The 19937-nt window shown below is 41.9% G+C and overlaps 1 protein-coding gene across 3 annotated transcripts in view; it reads left to right on the forward strand.

The window, feature by feature from the left end:
- LOC104927393 (myosin phosphatase Rho interacting protein) overlaps positions 1-18247 on the forward strand; it is a 40945-nt gene extending 22698 nt beyond the window's left edge. Inside the window, exons 10-25 of one of the 3 annotated variants that reach the window (XM_027289097.1) lie at positions 1006-1062; positions 1444-1512; positions 1602-1691; positions 2822-2931; positions 3176-3743; positions 4790-4927; positions 6685-6744; positions 12403-12550; positions 12642-12759; positions 14055-14214; positions 14337-14450; positions 14569-14655; positions 14777-14939; positions 15115-15200; positions 15586-15661; positions 17254-18247. In XM_027289097.1, coding sequence (XP_027144898.1) covers positions 1006-1062; positions 1444-1512; positions 1602-1691; positions 2822-2931; positions 3176-3743; positions 4790-4927; positions 6685-6744; positions 12403-12550; positions 12642-12759; positions 14055-14214; positions 14337-14450; positions 14569-14655; positions 14777-14939; positions 15115-15200; positions 15586-15618 — 2001 coding nt within the window. In that variant the 3' untranslated portion in view covers positions 15619-15661; positions 17254-18247. The remainder of the gene's footprint in view (positions 1-1005; positions 1063-1443; positions 1513-1601; positions 1692-2821; positions 2932-3175; positions 3744-4789; positions 4928-6684; positions 6745-12402; positions 12551-12641; positions 12760-14054; positions 14215-14336; positions 14451-14568; positions 14656-14776; positions 14940-15114; positions 15201-15585; positions 15662-17253) is intronic. The other 2 variants (XM_019274491.2, XM_010741466.3) reach the window with 2 other exon arrangements.
- The last annotated feature ends 1690 nt before the right edge of the window (positions 18248-19937 follow it).

A 19937-nucleotide genomic window follows, 5' to 3' on the forward strand; every position in this document is an offset into this window, starting at 1 on the left:
GCTTTGCTCGGAAAACAGTTTTTCTTGAGATCTACTGGGGAAGGCAGCTGCACACAGAACAGAGAAATAAAATACTTAATTATTGGTGCAGATACTGGTGTGTAGGTGACATAACACAAGATATATGATAAAAACACTTAAGCATTAATTCTAACCATGTGGCGACTTTAAGTAGAATACATAAAATGGCTGTTTATTCGTCATTAAGTTGAGTGAAACCCTCTGCGACGGTCGCTCTGTCACACGTCTCATTTCAAACAGCGTGAGAACCTGATCTGATTTCCACTGCAGTTCAAACTCTCTTTCCTGATGTTTCTTTGGCCTTGGTGTGGCGGTGCGAGGGTGTGGATGTTGTAGGCCAAACCTCCGTGCAGCAGAGGGCAGCGCCGCCGCCCCCTCCTCTCCCTCTCCTCTTCAGGTTATACTCCTCACTCTGCTCCCCGTGTGTGCAGACTGTGCCCGCTTGCGTGTATTCATTGCATTCTGTGTCATGTCTGTTAAATTTCTGTCAGCTGGAGGAGTGAGACAGCTGTGTGTGTGTGAGCGTATATCACAATATAGCACTGCCTCCTGAGGCCACCGTGCACATGTGTGTGTGTTTCTTCCACTGTGTGGAATCACAGCAGTGTACAGCAGTACTGAGCACCAGGTTCTGCACAGACCATACAGGCAAACAGATTTGGCAGAAGTTGGCCCTGGCCAGTGGTCCACATTTCTCTCACGCCATCTGATTTTAATCAGTGCGATCCATTGGTCGGGTCAACTTCCACCCCCCAGCTGACTGAGTAAGCATGTGTTTTTGAACAATGACAGTGATTTATACTTGAATTTGTCGATTCAGGGATTGTTTCTGGTTGAATTTGTGAGAAGAGGTGAGAAACTGCTGGGTTTTTTTGTTATTCTTAAATGTTTGACTGCTTTTGACGTTATCTTGCATGTTGAACAGCTCGTCACCTCTTCGGTGCTAGCTCAGTCTTCACAATATCATCTTCTGTGTTTTTTCAGCCGGATTTACTGAACTTCAAGAAAGGTTGGATGGTGAAGCTGGATGAGCAAGGCCAGGTACGTAAACGTAACATCGAAGCGATCTGAGGGACGTTGTTGGCATTTATGCCAGTTGCTCTTTTACACTGAAGGTTACTTTATGAGCAAGAATGGCGGAGTCCTTTAAAAAAGGGAGTCAAAGCTCAGTTCAGACAGCATCCGAACTGTCCACCTAAAGCATGCTTGAATGCCTGTAGCATTCTATGGCCTTTACAGAGGCGTGGTCACACTTTGATGTTGTATCTTCACTGACTTAAAAGATGAGGGTGGAGCCTTTAAAATACAACTTTGACATACAGAGAGGATGACTCCGTGCCAGCACAGAGCGAGTTTTAGTGACTGACCCAACATTCAATATGTGACTGCTCCTTTATAACGTGTCTCCTGTTCGTGCTGTAGTGGAAGAAATACTGGTTTGTTCTGACGGATCACAGCCTGAGATACTACAAGGACTCAATCGCAGAGGAGGTGAGCTTGTTTTTTTTTTTCTCTGTTGCATTTTCCTGTGTTGAAAAGTTCTTTGTTTTATTCCTGGTCTCATCTCTTTGTTGCCTCAGGCCTCTGACCTGGACGGTGAGATCGACCTGTCGACTTGCTGCAATGTGACCGAGTACCAGGCTCAACGCAACTATGGCTTCCAAATCCATGTGAGAGGCTTTATCTCATCATGTTTTTATCATGAATGTTCATTTATTCCGCCGTTTATATTATTTATTTGCTGCCACTGAGTCACAAAGACAACAGTGTGTATACATTGTTCAGCTGTAGTTTCAGTGTTATTTTGTTGCATTACAGTGTGAGGCTTTAGCTTCTTATTATATGAAAACGAGGTGAATGTAATAACAGAAATCTCTGTCAGCATAAATACACAATACAACAAACAGCCTCAAATGTACCATCTGTTTGTGAACATAGAAACAACTCAAGTGGTAGTCATATCTCATATCTCCACATGTAAATATATGCTATTGATCGAGTGATCATTTTATAATATGGTAAATATTCCTGAAGATCTGTGAAGATGCCGTTTATGGGTAAAATAACCAGATAATAATGCATCTTTTTGGCTAATCTGATGAATGAAATACCTGACATACATGGTACATCACCATAATAATACAAATACCAAATAAAGACTCAGCATTTTTACGTCAGCCAAACTGCTTAATTCCAGTTTCAGCACGGCTGACACGCATTGGTGGCCGCAGCACAGCCACCAGAGCTGATCATGGTGGTTTTAGACAATGCTTGCATTTTCACCAGAAGTGCCACAGTGTGTTACAGAAGCTACCCGTCTGTCCGCTCTGATCGACGGAGAATACATGGCTGGTCTTCTTTTGAGGGAGTAGAAGTCAGACACAGAAAACAGCAGAGGGAATGTGGTCCTTTTTTAAAGTAAAACACTGTGTCGTAAAAACAGACAAAAAACAGTTAAACTGCTTCAAAAAAAGTTTAACTACTTCTCACCGAGGAAAAATGACCAAAGTCTGGTGGGCAAAATGCTCCCGGTGAAGCATGAAGCCGTGTGGAGACTGGACAAGAAAATAAGACACATCGTCGTAAAGCCATGTTTGGCGAATTTGAGGCATAATACACCTAAAAATATTTAACAGATATCTACCAAAGTATAAACAGTAAAATCCTCAGTCTAAACAAAAACCGAACTTCTAAAATGAATTTATAATTTAACACAGAGCCGTCGTATCACATTACATCCATGTGTTTCTATTTTGCGGCTCACGGTGTATATTTTTATTTGGTGCTTTTAAACCTTTAGACCCAGGAGGGAGTGCACACTCTGTCGGCCATGACAGCGGGGATACGCAGGAACTGGATCCAGGCAGTCATGAAGAACGTCAGACCCTCCACCGCCCCTGATGTGGCAAGGTCAGTACAATCATGTCAGCACTGCTGCACACGTGTGAGCCATAATGAGAGATAACTCAGTCTCTGATCTAAACTAGAGAGAGTTTAAACCGCGGGTGGCAACATGTTGTATCAAGGCTGGTCTGTCATGTGAGCCTGTAATCCAGAAGTGTAAACAGCTGTGTTACTAACATTTATTGTGTTCAAATCTATAGGAAAAACTATTTGAAACTAAAACTTGCCTGTCCTCTTCACAATGTTTCAGCTCCACGGAGGATCATGGCTCCTTTTCCCCGTTGGAGGGTCTAGTCAGGCCGGACGTCACCCAGGACTCTCCCTCCTCTGAGGCCTCATCTGTGGAGAGAGAATCCACTACGGGAGTCATAAAAAGCCGGGCGCGTGAACGCAGGCGAGAAGGCCGCTCAAAGACCTTCGACTGGGCAGAGTTCAGACCCATCGCTCAGGCTCTGGCTCAGCAGCGAGCGCAGGAGGCCGAGAGCCTCCATGCTGACCTGGGTGAGCTGGAACGCAGTCGGAGAAGAGAGGAGAGACGGAAGAGGTATGAGTCTGTGACCAGCACATCAGCGGAGCAGATGTCCCCTAAAGAAGGAGGGAGGACCGACTGTGAGAGCGGAGAGGGACTCGGACAGACAGATTCATTAGGTCCCATGTCTTTGGAGAGGCAGCAGAGGGTGGAGGAGGTGATTGAACAACACTGGCAGCAGGTGGAGAGTACGCCCATACGGGAGGAGAGGAGGGTGCCTCTGCCCGCCACTGTGCAATCCAGAGAGACTGCAGAGCTGGAGCAGCTACTGGAAAATTACAAGCAAGGGGTACGTCTGCTCATTATGTGCAGTGAAGAATAACAAAGTATATTTCTCCTAGTCTATTCAGGCAACATAAAATTTAGTGAGTACATACACAGCACGCTGCAAACCAGATGGGAACTAAGCTGTATTCAGATAGGATCAGGCGCTGCGGAGAATCACACAGGGTTGTCCAGCGGTGTGTCACTCTCATTCACTCAATGCTTTCTCCCTCTTTCTGTCTCAAACCATTGGACATGAACCAAATTAAATTCGTGTCTCTATTTTGCAGCATAAATTATGAGTCAGGCTGGTGCATGAGAAGCTTAGAAGCTGGTGCATGAAATAAACAAAGCCAGAACACAGGTAGAGAATCAGAGTTTACTTCAGTTTACTCAGTCACATCAACTCTTGACCATGACTGACCCATGTGAGAAAAATAGGTCATTAAAATTTACCTGATTAATAATGTGAGTTATTATTAAACTTTAAACTATTATTAAATTAAACTACTACTGCCAATGTTAATGTTGGCGTCAGTCTGACAGGATGAGCTGCTTCACAGCTCTGAATCATGCAGGTCACAGTCCAGAGCTTTAAGCAATAATATAGATAAAGAAAAAGATTTGCCACTAAGTTGATGTTTCGTTAATCTCGAAAATCCATCAGGTCTTCAGCCTGGAGCTGTGTGCAGACATCTGTTCATAGATATTAGTGTTTCATAAACATCAAATAAAGTAACATCAGACATGAGGACATAAGATAACATCACAAAGCGTGAGTATACACCAGCAGTGACATGCAGAGATTGCAGCATATTAAACAGGAAACAGCAGAGAGAGTTTCAGTTTTATAGTTTCGTCAACTCACAGACAGAACACTAATTAACAACAGCTGTATACATTTCCCGGCAAACGTTTGATTCGCTTCAGGTTGTTGACACTGTATATGTCGTGAGTCATGGCCTAATTAAAATCTCAGCTCTTGAGATCTGACTCAAATCATATCAATCGTTGTCGACATCAGAACTATTAATTGTTGAGGCCTAAAATATCGTTCCATTCTCCCTGCAGATAGAGGACCTGAAGGCACAGTTAGAGAGCTGTCACCAGCAGCTCCTCGACTCAAACAAGCACAAGCAGGAGCTGGAGCTCCAGCTGAGAACAGCTCTGGAACGAGAGCAGGACGTCCGGACAGGTTACATCTCTCCGGTGAGTTATTAGTCCCTGTGCTGGGTGTGCAGCTGCATTGCGCTGTATGTTACTCTGATATGATTGGAAACCCTGTTTTAGATTTCATGTGTATATTCTGGACTGAGCAGTGTTTTCTCCTCCATTATGTAACATTCTTTGCATGTCATATTTTATTGTAAGAAAACATCAAACAAACTGACATCTAAGCAACAAAACGACTACAGATATGTGCCTTTGCATGAGTTCATTGCATGTAAAAGAACATTGATATCTTATTACTACATTGGCTTCTACTAGTTAATCTCCTGTCTCTGTGTTAAAGGTCTGTACTGTATCTGAACTCATGCTAGCACTTACTTCAGTATTGTGTCGATTTTGGACCAAGGAAGGAACTTGGTTTTGTGGTTGCTGGTGTGACTTTCTGAGGATGATTCCACTCTAAATAAAAAAAAGTTTTAAAAAATGTGCAAATGAATTATTAATTATAATTCAACTGCTAAGAATAATGTTTCCATTGCACAACATTTTTTTTGTATTGATACACCAACTTTCTTCCGCTTTTTTTGGGAGGTGGGAGATTTCTGTGTGGATGAAAACCTAGTTATCTTCACCTCATATGAAATGTATTAAATATTGAAATAGCAAAGTCCTAATGGAGAATGAACACTAAAAAGTTAGAGAAAAAAAATATTACAGGCCAATTTCTATTTAAAATATTCTAGTTATTTTGTTTTTATTTTCAGTTGAAATTTTTCAGATTTTAATGTTTTTCTAGGTATTTATTCATTTTTAAATTGTATTACTTTCAGATATTTTTGATAGTCTTTAATTGTAGCCTGAATCTTCGTGCTATTTGACTAAACATAGATCATATTTTTTAAAAATTTGGAGTGATGCTATCCTTCATGGTCACTGGCACAGTAGCTGGATTTGCTAAAATGTTTGGCTCGACATGTATGAATAATAACCTCTTGGCTTGTTTTCTAATTATTTGCATGGACGTCAGATTCTCATCTTCTATTAACTGCTGTACAGATCATCCATTTGTTTATTCTCTTAACAAGTTCTGTATATAGCTATGTAATAGCATAAATGTTTGAAGCTGGATGAATTTCTGTGCTTGTGTGTTGGTGTATGGATGGATTTGGCAGAGTGAGGCTGAATGATTACTTTCTTAGATGATCCAGTTTGTATATGGTCGAGTTACAATCAGGCACTGCTCTGATTTGTAGATTGTAGTGTATGCAATTTTTGTCTTGCTTTCTCTTTGGAAATAGAACACTTGAGTGACAATGAAGTTTGTAAACATTAGATTTTAGTTGGATAATAATATTCACTATCTCCACTCAGACAACAATTGCTTTGGTGCAAGACATGAGCTTGGGCCAGAGAACCTCAGAAATGTGTTTGTAGGACCTGGTATGCCTTCCATCCCTGAGTAAACCATCTAGCTGAAACTAATATTGCATTACTTACCACATGAAGTAACTTTTAACCATTTAATGTGCATGCTCTGTTGTGATTAACTAACCCTGGCCATTTAATCTCTTTCCTTTGCTTTGAATTGACACCATTAAAACCTAAGGCAATTTTGAATTTGTTTTGAATCACTGTTAATTTAATTTTGGATTATCATGTTGGAAAGCTAATTGTAATGTGACTTTTTAAAAATAGAAATGGGCGGGAAATGATTGGTAGTTAACGCTGAAAATTATTAGCAAGCTTTGTGTCTCCCCTGCTGTGTGTTAACCAAATGTCTGGTCCCCTTTTCCAAGCTGGAGCACCCTTTGGGTCTGGAGGCTGATGTGACGCCCCAGACGAAGAGGCCCGAACTGGTTAGTTCTCAAGCACAGAGTTTAACAAAGAAGTACCAGGAGACCAAAGAGCTCCTGAAGCTGCAAGAGCTGAAAAAACGCAATATGCAGGCACAGCTTGGCCTCTCACTTTCTCACATCAAGGAACCTTACTTTTCTGATCCCCAAAAAACATCCATTCTGGAAGGTCCTCCCCCTGAACCTGTCCAAAAAAAAGTTAGTTTCTTGCTCCATGACAACACAGAGGCAATTCAAGAACTAGAAGACTTTATAATTGATAGACCAATAACAATAAAGGAACTGGCAAAATTGCTGAGATCCCATAGTTGTAATCAGGAGACAGCAGAAAAACATCATCTTCAGAAGCTCTTGGAGAGTTGGAAGTACCAGCAGGAGATAGAAAATGAAACATTGAAAAAGAGTTTAGCCAGGGCAGGCGAAAGCATCCGTGAATATGAATCCCGTCTTCTAACCATGGAGGATTTAGTGGGGAAGGTTAAGAAGCAAAGCAATGAAACTCTTAAAAGCCCATATGGACCCCTCTCAGAAATTGAAAATCATTCCGAGACAAACGAGATGACGATTGGGATGCTCTCTCAGAGGATCGAACTTTTAACTAGTGAAAATGGGGCACTGAAACAACGATGTCAGGAGATAGTGAACCAGCTGACTGAGGCTGACAGAGAAATAGATAGACTGAAAGCTGAGCTGATCAGCCAGCAGGGTGGCAAACAGCATCATCTGGTCATGGAAGAGCTGAAAAGATTGAAGGCTGAACTGGCTGAAAACCAGGCAAACGCTATAGATAGGGAGTATTACGAGAGGGAGCTGAATGAGAAATCTTTGAGGCTTCATGAAGCTCTGGTTACGTTGGAGGAGCTTGGCAACACCTTAAAAGACACTGAGAAAAAGCTGCAGTTGAAAGAGGCCACGCTCAAAGGCCTGGGCTTTCGAGCAGATTATGAGGAGGAGGAGGAGGAGGAGTTACACACGGAGAAAGAGCTACTAGAAGCCTCACAAGCAAAGTTGTTAGAGATGGAGGCAAAACTTCAGTCTGCAGAGCAGCGCTGTTTGGAACTTGAAGCCAGAAACGGTGAACTAATCACACTAAACCAGGAATCTGAGCAAGTCAGTAGAGAAAAGCTTAAAGAAGCAGAAAACGAAATACGAATGCTGCGAGAGAAGTTAGAAATGAAGACAAGTAGAGTTGAAGAGACAGTCAGTGGATGTCCAAAGGCAGGAGAGAAGCAGGTTGGTGATAAAGGACTTATAAAGCAAGTAGTAGAAAAGATTGAGATGAAGTCTGAGGCGATTAATAAGGTTTTAGAGATGTTAGCAAAGGTAGATGTTAATGTAGAGAAAATGTTCAGTGATTTAAAAAGCACTTTATTCGGTTCCTCGGAAGAAGAGCCAGTCGGTGTGAGTCAGAAAGACATGAGGTTTGTAATGGAGGGAGAGTTCTGGAGCCAGCTGTTGGGTACATCCGAAGACGGACACAGCTGTGAAAGAGATGTGGCTGAACAGATGATGGCCCAGAAGCGCTTGATGCTCTTAATTAGGAGGATTTGTCCACAAGCAGAAGTTGAGAGCGAGATAGTGACAGAGCAAGATCTTGCGACCATGTACAGCTGGCTTGATAATGAAACAAATGCTCTGATTTATAAGGAGTTAACAGAGACTTTGGAGGCAAAGTCGAATGGTTTGAAACAGATTGTATCAGATGTGAAGCTGGCCAAAGATGACAAGCTTCTGTCCTTGGCTCTAGCAAGCTTTGATTTTGGTCGAGAACAGAAACAGTCTTCTGAATATCTGCTTGACGCCCTTAACGAAGCCTACATGTTTTATGTGACCACTAGGCTTAAAGTCCAGCACGAGAAAGAACTTAAGCAAAAGCAGACAGAAGTTCAGATGGATGGCTTTGATTGCCCAAATTGTCCTGAACTGAGAGAAGCTGCCAGAGATCTTGAGTCCAAACTGGCAGATCTTCAGAGTCAACTATCTGAGAATTCTTTGAAAACCACAAGGCCACAAACGTTAATACAGATCGAAGGAGAGCCCATAGACTCGGTGGATAAATACATTGAGCTTCATGACATGGTAGCCAGGCATAGGAAGGAACTACGAGAGGTCAAGGAAGGCTACGAGAGGGAAGCTGAAAAGTTGAGGCAGGAAATCACTAAAGCCAGTGAGACACTGCGTGTCCGTTCAGAAGAAAATGTGAAAGAGATCGACTTGCTGACGAACTGCATTGAGAACCTGAAGAAGAAGCACGAGATGGAGAGGGCAAACCTCATGGAGAGGTTTGACCGGGAAATGGAAGAGCTGAGAGGCATGATGAGTCTGACAAATCCAGAGAAGAACTTGACAGATGAGGACAGGCCGCCACATCATGCCTTGTCCCAAACATCCACCCTGAAAGAGCGCATACAAGAACTGGTGACCCAAGTCTCAGTGATGACCCAAGAGATGAGACGACGGGAAGAGCAGGGAGACATTACGACTCTGCGGCTGAAATACGAGAAAGACCTGGAAAACCTGAAGGTGGAAGCGCTCCTTGTCCTTGCCGTCGTCCATCTGTGATGCCTTGTGTCCCTTTGTGGCATTCCCAGATCCCCCTTCCTTCCCCAACCCCTACTCCCCCCTCCTAACCTCGCTCACCCTACTCTCGCTCTATGTTCCGTGAACCTCTTTTTTTCTGTGTTGCATGAAAACTAACCTCCTTAGGTTTGTGTCATCATTGACGCTGCAGTAGTTGTGTACTGAGGAACCCATTTTGTTGAAGTTTCAACATCACCATCAGTTTGAGTAACTGGAACATCAGATTAGCCAATGAAAAAAAATCATTCAATTCAATCAGATTCATTCACACTACCACATCACATGAACGTGTTCTGAAATGAGTTCCTCTGGTCTTAGTTCAATATGCTTATTAATCTAACCCTTTGTCAGCTGTACCGCAATTTAGATTGTTAAGGGCAAAGAGTTGACCCTGATTTTTGTACATTTATAATTAGCTATTTTGCCAATTATCATTTAATATTATTTCAACTATAAGTTTGATTTGTACGGGTCTGATTCTTTTCCTTTGGCTGTTTCTACTAACAGTTCAAATAACATTTCAATTCTTTGACTGAGTAATTCTAGACTGGAAGTCTACGCACTAGCTTTTCCTAGAGCTCTCAACTGCATCTAACAGTTGTGAGCAGGAGTTGTTGGTTCTGTAGTGATGGTGTGACCTTTTGAAGTAACCTTTGGTCCGTAACAAATGAGCCAACAACCTAATTTTCTGGTGGAGGAAGTGAATTGTGGTTGAAAGCTCTGGAAAAAGCTAGTAAGTGGACCTTGATTCTAATGGTAAGGTAAATACATTTTTTACTTACATTTACTTACATTTTAAAAAAAAGTATAGGCATCCAGTTTATTGCCATAATAAAGGGCCTGTTCACCAAACTAACCAAAATACATATTTTCTTATGTACCTCAATGGTATGACCAAACAGATAGTTTTGGTTTTTATTCGTGGAGGTTTGCAGTATACAGTGGAGGTGGAGGAAATTTTCTTTGTGCTGCTAAACACTTGCAGAAAATACCATTTGATAAAATCTCAACAGAAATATTTCTGTAGAAACGATGTCAAGGTTATAGATATAGTTTACAGCACTTTCTACCATCAGAAAATCAGATTTTTTTATGAACACTCTTCATGGCAACATTGTCTCTGAAATAGCTTGTTGTTGCTGCTGAAGCTTTCTAATGTAATTTTGTAATACTTTGTGTACCACAGACGAAATTCCATTCACCTCCATTTTTATTGTTGTAGTTGTAAAGATTCCAGCAGTGTGTCTTTCAAACCCTCTGCAAATCTAAAACTAAAGCTGCATCTGAGTAAAGCATACATGGGAAAATGTGTTTTTCTGGTGCAACTTTTAGTGTTTATTATCAGCTTATTTTGTGCTCTTTTAAGACTAAGGCTGGTGTTATTCTCTATTTTTTTACCCTCTCCAAATCCCATGAAAAGACCAAAAGTGTGTTAGTCTTTATTTCCTCACATATTCATTCTGTGGCTCTCCGCACCAAGCCCATTGATTTCCACCAAAGACATGAATCTGTTAAAGTTTGTCACAGATGTATAGTTCCATTTCTAAAAGACCCTCAGTGATTTTCCTAAAACAGCTGGCCGTTGTAGTTTTTAACATACATACTCAAACAGGAAGAATACATGCATTTGTTGGGGACTATTTTTCAGCTGTGGATGGACACACGTTTAACAAACTAGTGAGACTTTCAGGCAGGAGGATGGTATGTAGGATTGAGTTCAAATAAAATACAGTGTTTGTGTGTTCACGGTTATTCATTGATGTGTTTTTACTAGTTTTTGGACAACAATGGAGCTCTGTGGCACAGAGGAAGAAAATATATCAGCCTTTGATGCACACACAATACTAGTTAGAAGGATTAATCGGTTAGTGGTTTGGTTTTTTCCATGGGATTTGTTGACAGTAAGAAAACACAGAAACCACCAACACTATTCGTTAAATAAAAGGCTTCTTTTAAATGTTTTAGTTCAGGTTGGAAGTTGTCCATGGTTTAATGTAGTAGACTAGGGCTTGGTCTAATGGGAACCTTTGTGACGTGAAGATTACTGCTTTGTTAATGGTTTACATACCTTTCATAAGAGTTTTCATGTGTAGAGTGTTAAACAGTGTTAGAGTCTCACACAGTCATCCTATGTCTTAGCTAAACACCCTGCAGTGTCTGAGTAGTCGACTCCATGCCCCTGCTATGACCTATGATATATTTACACACAAGATACATGGCCTGGCATGCTTCTAAATAAAGCTTGTGCACGGTCTGATGTCAGAGCAGGAAGTTTACATTTTCTCTGTGGGGGAGACTTTTCCGCCTCTCACAGTAGGTTCCTCGGTCTGAGCTCTCAGGGGGTTTGATCCCTGTGAAAACACACTGGACCTCCATTTCCCTGCGGTTGGCTGCAGTCAGAATGAGACAGAGAGAGGGCCGCGGGCCAGGGCCCAGCCGACGACTGAGTCCTCAGATTAGTGGCAGTGAATAGAGGACGGAAGCAGGACGAAGTTTTTATTTGGGCTAGTGGAAACGCCATTGAAATCCCTTCTTCTGGAAACTTGCACTGTGGTTATAACAGCAGTGTAATTGCTCATTCTAAACATGTCTCCATACTACCCAAAGGTGCTAGTTGGCAAAATGCCCCACACTGAAGATATTTATACATTTGCCACATGTTTGTATCAGCTTAACCCAACCCATCAAAGATTTGGCCGACAGATTAGGATTAGCATGTTAGCTGCAGACAGTTCAACAACATGAGCTCAGTTTGGATTTTCTGAGCATAATCAGCGCTCAGATGTTGTGCTGTGGATAGGAAATGGCAGCGTATGCTTTCTGACACCCTGCTCTCTCATTGTCTATGCATTCCTTCAGTGTATTGTGTATCCTGTCATTCCTCTTAACCCTTTTTGTGCTCACACAGGCTCAACTTGCTCATGGCTAACAGGCTGTAGCTTGCGAGTTATTTGCTGGAAACAGATGATGGCTAACAACGCAGGGCCCAGGGGTTTTTCCTGCTCAGTTTAAGGAGAACCTTTTGGCCCGTGTCCCGGTGGGCTCTAAACTCACAGTTCTTTGCGTTTTCCTGTCCCACAGGCCACCTGCGAACGGGGCTTCGCTGCCATGGAGGAGTCCCATCAGAAGGTGATAGATGAGCTGCAGAGGAAACACCAGAGAGAGCTGGAGAACCTGCACGAGGAGAAAGAGCGACTGCTGGCAGAGGAGACGGCAGCCACCATCGCTGGTAAATAACATCCTCAATCAAAGTCAAAGGATGATCTTCATAGTATAATAGTAGAGCTGTACATATTAAAGCTTTTTGTTTGTTACTCCAGCAATTGAAGCAATGAAAAATGCACACCGGTCAGAGCTGGAGAAGGAGTTGGACAAAGCTCGCAAGGCCAACAGCAACACAGAAAACGCAGACATAGAGGAGATTCGCAGACAGCACGAGTAAGTTTTCCATACAATAGTATGCAGTATGAGCCAGGCTGATGTTGACTGAGGACGTCTGATCATAAATTCTCTTCTGGAAATACAAAGCTACAGGAAGAGCACTGTCAGAGGACATGATGAGGAGAAAGTGCAGAACACCATTTTCAATCAGCAGTACAGCTGACAGTTTGTCCAAACATACGTGAACGCGAACGCACGCCAGATGTTCATGTCAAGAGACTGACGTTAGACGGCTTGGATGTGGACGTGACAGCTACTATACAACATGAAGGCAACATAAACAGTTTTGGTGACTCTGCTGAATCACTTGAGTGACAAGCTAACCAGTGACTCAGCAGATTTGTCGTGATGATGCTGTAGTCTGCAACCAGCCTCACCTTTTATCTATAATTTGCCATCTATAGCCTGGAAGCAGAATAATCCTTCCACTGACTCGAGGAAAGCGGCAGCCGGCCAGTTTACTAACAGGACAGTGGAATATGTCAACATATATCAAGAGTACAAGACAAACAAACTACTTTCCATGTCCTGTAAAAGTTGCTATACTGGGGCGGTCTTTAGCCCAGTTGGTAGAGCAGCCGCCCCATGTGCGAACGCTCAGTCCTCACTGTGGAAGCCCAGGGTTCAAATCCAACCTGTGGCTCTTTTCCTCATGTCCTTCCTCGTCTCTCTCTCCCCACATTCCTGTCACTCTCCAGCTGTCTCTATCAAAATAAAGCTTGAAAAGGACAAAAAAAGTTGCTATACAACAATTTTACCAAAAATTGATTGGGAGACATACAGAGTGAATGAGAGTGAGGGAGCGTCGGCCATCGATACAACCAGTTAATCAGCGCAATAAAAAGTTACTTTGTTACATTCAGCACAAATAGACACAGCCCTCTTCTTCATGTGCTTTCTCAAACCATCCTGACTGATTAAAGGAGGTTTCATCGAGCTGATGAAATGCCAAAGTGTCAGATGGTGCATCTATCACTCATGACCTGCTGGGACATGCGTTGAGGAACTCTGTTTGAGCTCACCTGCCGCTTCAGCGTGCTGTAACACTGAACTCGGTGGTGTGCGTGGAAGTGCAGGTGTTGACAGTAAATCAAACCTTGTTTCATTAAGCTGACAGTTTTTTAGGGCTGCGTAGTTGCTCGTTAACTGATCCCAGAGCTGTATCGCTCTGAATAAAGAAGGATGAGGAAGATGAAGTCCTGGCCACAGATCTGTTAAAAGTGAACATCTAGGTGAGCCCAAACTGTCTGTATCAGATTTTTTCTCAGTGCTGTGTTTGGGTTATGTTTCAGGGAGGAGCTGTGTTCATTCCAGCGGGAGATTGAGGTGTTGTCGGAGCAGTATTCCCAGAAGTGCCTGGAAAACGCCCACCTGGCTCAGGCGCTGGAGGCCGAGAGGCAGGCCCTCAGGCAGTGTCAGCGAGAGAACCAGGAGCTCAACGCACACAACCAGGTGCATACACTCACACACACTGTGAACACACCTGTGATACAAATATTTACTCATTGTGCATGAATACACCCCGTTCTCCTGCTATTTAACTGTTCTAAGCTTCTTCTTTGTGCCGTTTGAAGGAGCTGAACAACCGTCTGGCAGCAGAGATCACCAAGATGCGCTCCATGACATCCGAGGATGGAGTAGGAGACACAAACACCACAATACAGGGAAAAGAGCTCTATGAGTTAGAAGTAAGGTTCAAACAAAGCAATCAAACCTGAACATGTGCACAATAATGTGAATATAAAACATCTAAAATCAAGTCTGTACTGGTGAGGGTTTTAAATAGCAGCTGACAATCTTTCCCAGGTGATGCTGAGGGTGAAGGAGTCAGAGGTCCAGTACCTGAAGCAGGAAATCAACTCCCTGAAAGACGAACTCCAAGCTGCCCAAAGAGTACGTTCAGTTTTATTTCCCTCTGTTAAAGCAACACTTTGAAGCTCTTTTAACTGGATCTATCCAGCTGGAGACGACATGAATAGTCTTTTATCTGAACTGCCAAACAATGTGTTTCCAGGACAAGAAATATGCAACAGATAAGTACAAGGACATCTACACCGAGCTGAGCATCGTCAAGGCCAAAGCAGAGCGGGATCTGGGCCGGCTCAGAGACCAGCTGCAGCTGGCTCACGAGGCACTCGGGGAGCCATCGCTGGAGGATGTGGAGCGAGGAGGATACGGTATGAATGATCAGAAACAACGGGCTTTATGCAAGAACAGTTTTGTCTTCCGTTGTGGTGAATTGTTTTTCAACTTCTAAAAAGGTGTGCATGAGTTGAAACTCCTGTTCCACTCTGTCTGTTGGCACAGATCTGTTGTTTCCCTTCATGTAAACTGACATGTTCTCCCTTCTAGATATCATGAAGTCCAAAAGCAACCCTGACATCCTCAAGATGGCAGCTGCTGCTGCCAAACGCTCAGAGCGCACCATGAGGTCAAAGGTGGGTTTCCTGCTCAGTGCCCAATGGATGACTTAAAAGTGAAATCAAAGCTTCATCCCACTGTGGAGTTGATTCTGTCACCACCCATTGTGTCATCCTGCTTTAGCAGCAACAGACTGTCCTGTTTTGACATTCAAGGCGTCCCACCAAACAAAGAAGCTGTTTTCTAGTGATTTATTGCCATCTACTGGTCGCCTGCAGAATTGCATGCAGCATTGCATGCCCACTGTTGCATTATAATTGGCAGTGTTCCTGCCGGGCTGCATTTTATTTATCCATTTTCTGCCTCCATCAAAACTGCGGTCTTGGGAATGTGATGCAAATGAAACACCGCGGTAGTCTAACACACACTGTGCCGGTGTGTTTTTCCCCCTTCTGTCCTCAGTCTGTGAATCGTGACATGCCCTGGGACAGTTAGGGCTGCTGAGGACGTGTAGGCCTCCTTCCCCTTCTCCTTTTAGGTAAACCAAACCAGATGCACCCACGGCTGGTTTAAGCACATCCTCTCTGTCCTCCACCTTTTTTAAAGCACTCTATAGATCTGAGTCACTACTTTACATTAATATCCACAAATATCCCACTCCACAGACGCATGATGGGGAGAGCGAATGACGACACTGTGTTTGAGATATCACTGGGTTTTTAATAAGTACTAATCTGTGTGTCCTTTCCTATTAGTGTATTTTATGAATGAGGTTCTTACAGACTTACTACAACAGCCCCAAACCAACAAAAGTCAGTAAAAGTTTATCAGATGAGTTGAATATATATCTGAATACATCCGTTCACATTAAAACAGAGTGTTTAAAATAAATATAAAGCTTTGTCTTTTCCCTTAACCTCTATTCAGTCGATATTATTTAAAACTTGATTATTTTACTCTTCCATCTTCAGCATTTTTTAAGGTTTTAGAACACATTTCCTGCTGCAATGTCTCCCATTGTTCTTACCATATATCTTATTTTTACAAATGCTCACGCATTGTCCAGTTAAAGGATTGGTTCAGAGTGTGAGTTTGTGTTTAACATCAGTGGTGCATTGACTGTTTCAATGTAGGTATCTAGGACCCAGCTCCAGTTAGCTCATAGCTGAAGCTGGGTACATCACTGTATTAACTTTTGTTACAGTAACTGAAGCTTTTTAGCCAATAAGCTAACAATAGCAAAGCTACGTGGCTAACACTACCTAGTTTTAGTTTAGTTTGACATAAAAAAATAAATTAAAAAAAAACATTGTTCATAACTCATTATACAGGAAAAATGAATTTACTGCAAGTATTTATCAAGTAATGCTACCGCTAATATAACATTTTTTATGAAGATAGAAGTGTAGGGTTTGTAAACTAGTGTTAGCTTTGTGGATAAAATAATTTAGTTATTATTATGCGAGTTACACAGTAATGACATATAAATATTAATATAACATATTTATTACAATATTAATATATCATGTTATATCCATGATATATGAAGACTCTTTATCTACCAGTGTTTTGAGGTAAGCTAACTAGCCACGCAGACCTCTAGATTGCTTTAGTTCACCTTTACTACTGTTTACTACACCTCAACCAATTATTGCCCTGAACATAAAAAGAAACAATCATTTCATTATTATAATAATCATATGAAAACCTGGAAATGAGGTGAGGGAAATGGGAAAAATTGCTTGCAAAAACATGCAAGGATATATGATTAAACTTACAAAAACAACAGGAAAACTAAGGACATAAAAACAAAAACATCATCGTTATTATATTTAACTGTCTTATTTATTCATTGGTGTATTCAGTTTTGTTTTTGATTCACCTGACAACCTTTTACTGCCCTTTGTTGGTCGGGGGCTCCATAGCTCACAGGGTGTAAAGGGGTGTGTAATCGGCTGTAATGTGGTGTATGTGTTTGGGTTTAGAGATCTAATCTGGGTGACAACAGATTTACACTGACACGGGAAACACTGCCTGCTCAGGAAACAGCACATCTGTCCAGAGAAGGTTCCATTCATCATAGTCATTATTAACATCTGCTTTTTCCTCTCTCCATCCTCCTCCCACCAGAGTCTAAAGGAAGGGCTGACAGCTGAGCAGAGACTCCACCTGTTTGAAAATAAGGACACGAAGGAGTTCTGACAGTGACGCATCATGTCTACCTACCTTGCTGCATGTTTAGAAGCCCACTATATTTTAGCTCTGTAATTATTTACTTAGTAACACTACACACTGGTCACAAAACAGATCATATATTATTAAAAAACATGGTATGAAGTTTGAATTTCATGTCTAGATTTTGCATTCCATGCACTTCAGTTACTGTGACTTTTTTTTGTATTGTTTGTTTTTGCTGCCATGTCTTACTGTAAATACTGTTTTTAATTGAGCATCTGCCATGCATACATTAAAACTATGACTGTGTAAGCTACTGTTTTAACTCTCTAGACTGTTGCTAGCCAAAGGCATAAATGTGATGTTTAATGGCTAAACACAACAATGACATATTGATGAGTGTGTAATACTTGCATAACAACAAAAAAAAAACAACATAGGAATGAGTCTGGCGTTCAGGTCTGCACGTTAACGCTCCATCACTCCGTCATAGTTCCAGCACAGATGGAAGTGTTGCTCAGTAAACAAGCTGCGGAGCAGAAGTGCTCGTCAGCAATAGAAAACAAAACACCTACCGTGTTGCTTCATCGCCTGACTCTTAAATTAACATCACAGATGTTCTCTGAAATCCTTGGATCTATCCGAGATACCCCACGGAAAGGTGACAGCTGAATGCATATGGATTCACTGATTATAATTTAAATATATATATATGAAAATTTATATATAGTTTTTTTTTTCTCACTGCAACCATTGTTCCAGCTGTAAAGGAGGAGTTAGAGTTGGTTATGTTTGTAGTCTTGTTCAGTGGCAGTCCCTTTGTATTTATTTAAATGGTTGGGATTTTTCTTTCACATTCCCATTCCTCTGTACTCTGTTATTGTAAATATAAAGCAAATATACACCAACTGACTACAGGTTTATTAGCAATAAATATTTTTGCACCCTTTTTGTTGTGACTTTTGAAATGTTTGTTGTGTTCTGTACTTTACAGTACTATCTATCTATCTATCTATCTATCTATCTATCTATCTATCTATCTATAACACACACATATATATATACATATATGGCCACTCGTGTCAATGTGTCTGACCAAACAATCAGAAACAGACTTCATGAGGGTGGCCTGAGGGCACGACGTCATGTACTGGACCCTGTGCTCACTGCCTGACACCATGGAGCTCGACTGGCATTTGCCACAGAACACCACGATTGGCAGGTCTGCCACTGGCACCCTGTGATTTCACAGATAAGAGCAGGTTCAACCTGAGCACACGTGATAGACGTGAACGGGTCTGGAGATGCTGTGGAGAACGTTGTGTTGCTTGCAACATCATTCAGCATGACTGCTTTGGTGGTGGGTCAGTGATGGTCTGGGGAGGCATATCCCTGGAAGGACACACAGACCTCTGCAGGTTAGACAGCGACACCCTGACTGCTATTAGGTATCAGAATGAAATCCTTGGATCCATTGTCAGACCCGCTGGTGCAGTGGGTCCTGGGTTCCTCCTGGTGCACGACAATGCCCAGCCTCATGTGGCAAGAGTATGTAGGCAGTTCTTGGAGGATGAAGGAATTGATACCATTGACTGGCCCCTATGGTTGACTGACCTAAATCCAATAGAACACCTCTTGGTGATTATGTTTTGGGCAATCTAATGCCGCCAGGTTGCAACTCACCATCCGTCGTCTCATTGGGAGCATGCCCCGACGTTGTCAGGCATGCATACAAGCACGTGGAGGCCATAGTTTGTACTGAGTATCAATATGAGTTGTTACAAAGAAATTTTGGCAAAATGGCTTTGATTTTGGGGATGTCTTTGAATTTAGCCCTCTGTAGGTTGATAGTTTTCATTTCCATTAATTATGTGGCATTCTTTCGTTCTTAACATATTACCCAGTCCATATCAGGAAAGATATCCAGCGTGATTTCTTTTGCTGTTGAGATCTGATGTATTTTCAAAGTGTTCCTTTAATTTTAAATAGAGAATTGAACCTCAGGTGAGATCATGTTGGTGCAGACTTCTGACAGGGCAGAGATTGAGCTCTGACAGGTCTTTAGAGTCTTTATATGTTCATTAATTTCAAGTTAAAGCAAGTTCTCTGAGCTGAATGAAGCAATGACAGTCTTGAAAATGGGTCTGCTGAACTGTTTACACTTACATTAATGCTGGCTGTATTACAGTCAGGTATTCCAGATCAAGTAACCTGACGTTGCAACATGCTGGCTTACTGACACTTTAATAGAACTGAGTCATTGTTGATGTTATTGGTAACACTTTCCTATGACAAGTATGATTTCATGATTTGTTAACGTGTTTCGTGTTTCTGGCACAAGTTTGACGGCTGCAATCAACCACAGGTGTGTTTACAACAACCAACACCAATGATGTGCAAAACAAATAAGATGATTAAAATGAATCATCACTCTGTACATAACTGTCTGATCTGAGATTATATTTAATAGCTTTGGTTTTGCTCTCTTTCACACAAAACCATTGTGAGTTTAATGTGGTAACACTTCATTTGGACAGTCCGCCCACACATTATCTGTAACAGCTTAGAAGCTGAGATTCAACAATTCAACTATTTTTCATAAATTCAGTTCAATCATAAATACAGTTGTGTGAAAAAGT

The sequence above is a fragment of the Larimichthys crocea genome, chromosome XVI (assembly GCF_000972845.2).
Source record: "Larimichthys crocea isolate SSNF chromosome XVI, L_crocea_2.0, whole genome shotgun sequence".
NCBI classification, from domain to species: domain Eukaryota; kingdom Metazoa; phylum Chordata; class Actinopteri; family Sciaenidae; genus Larimichthys; species Larimichthys crocea.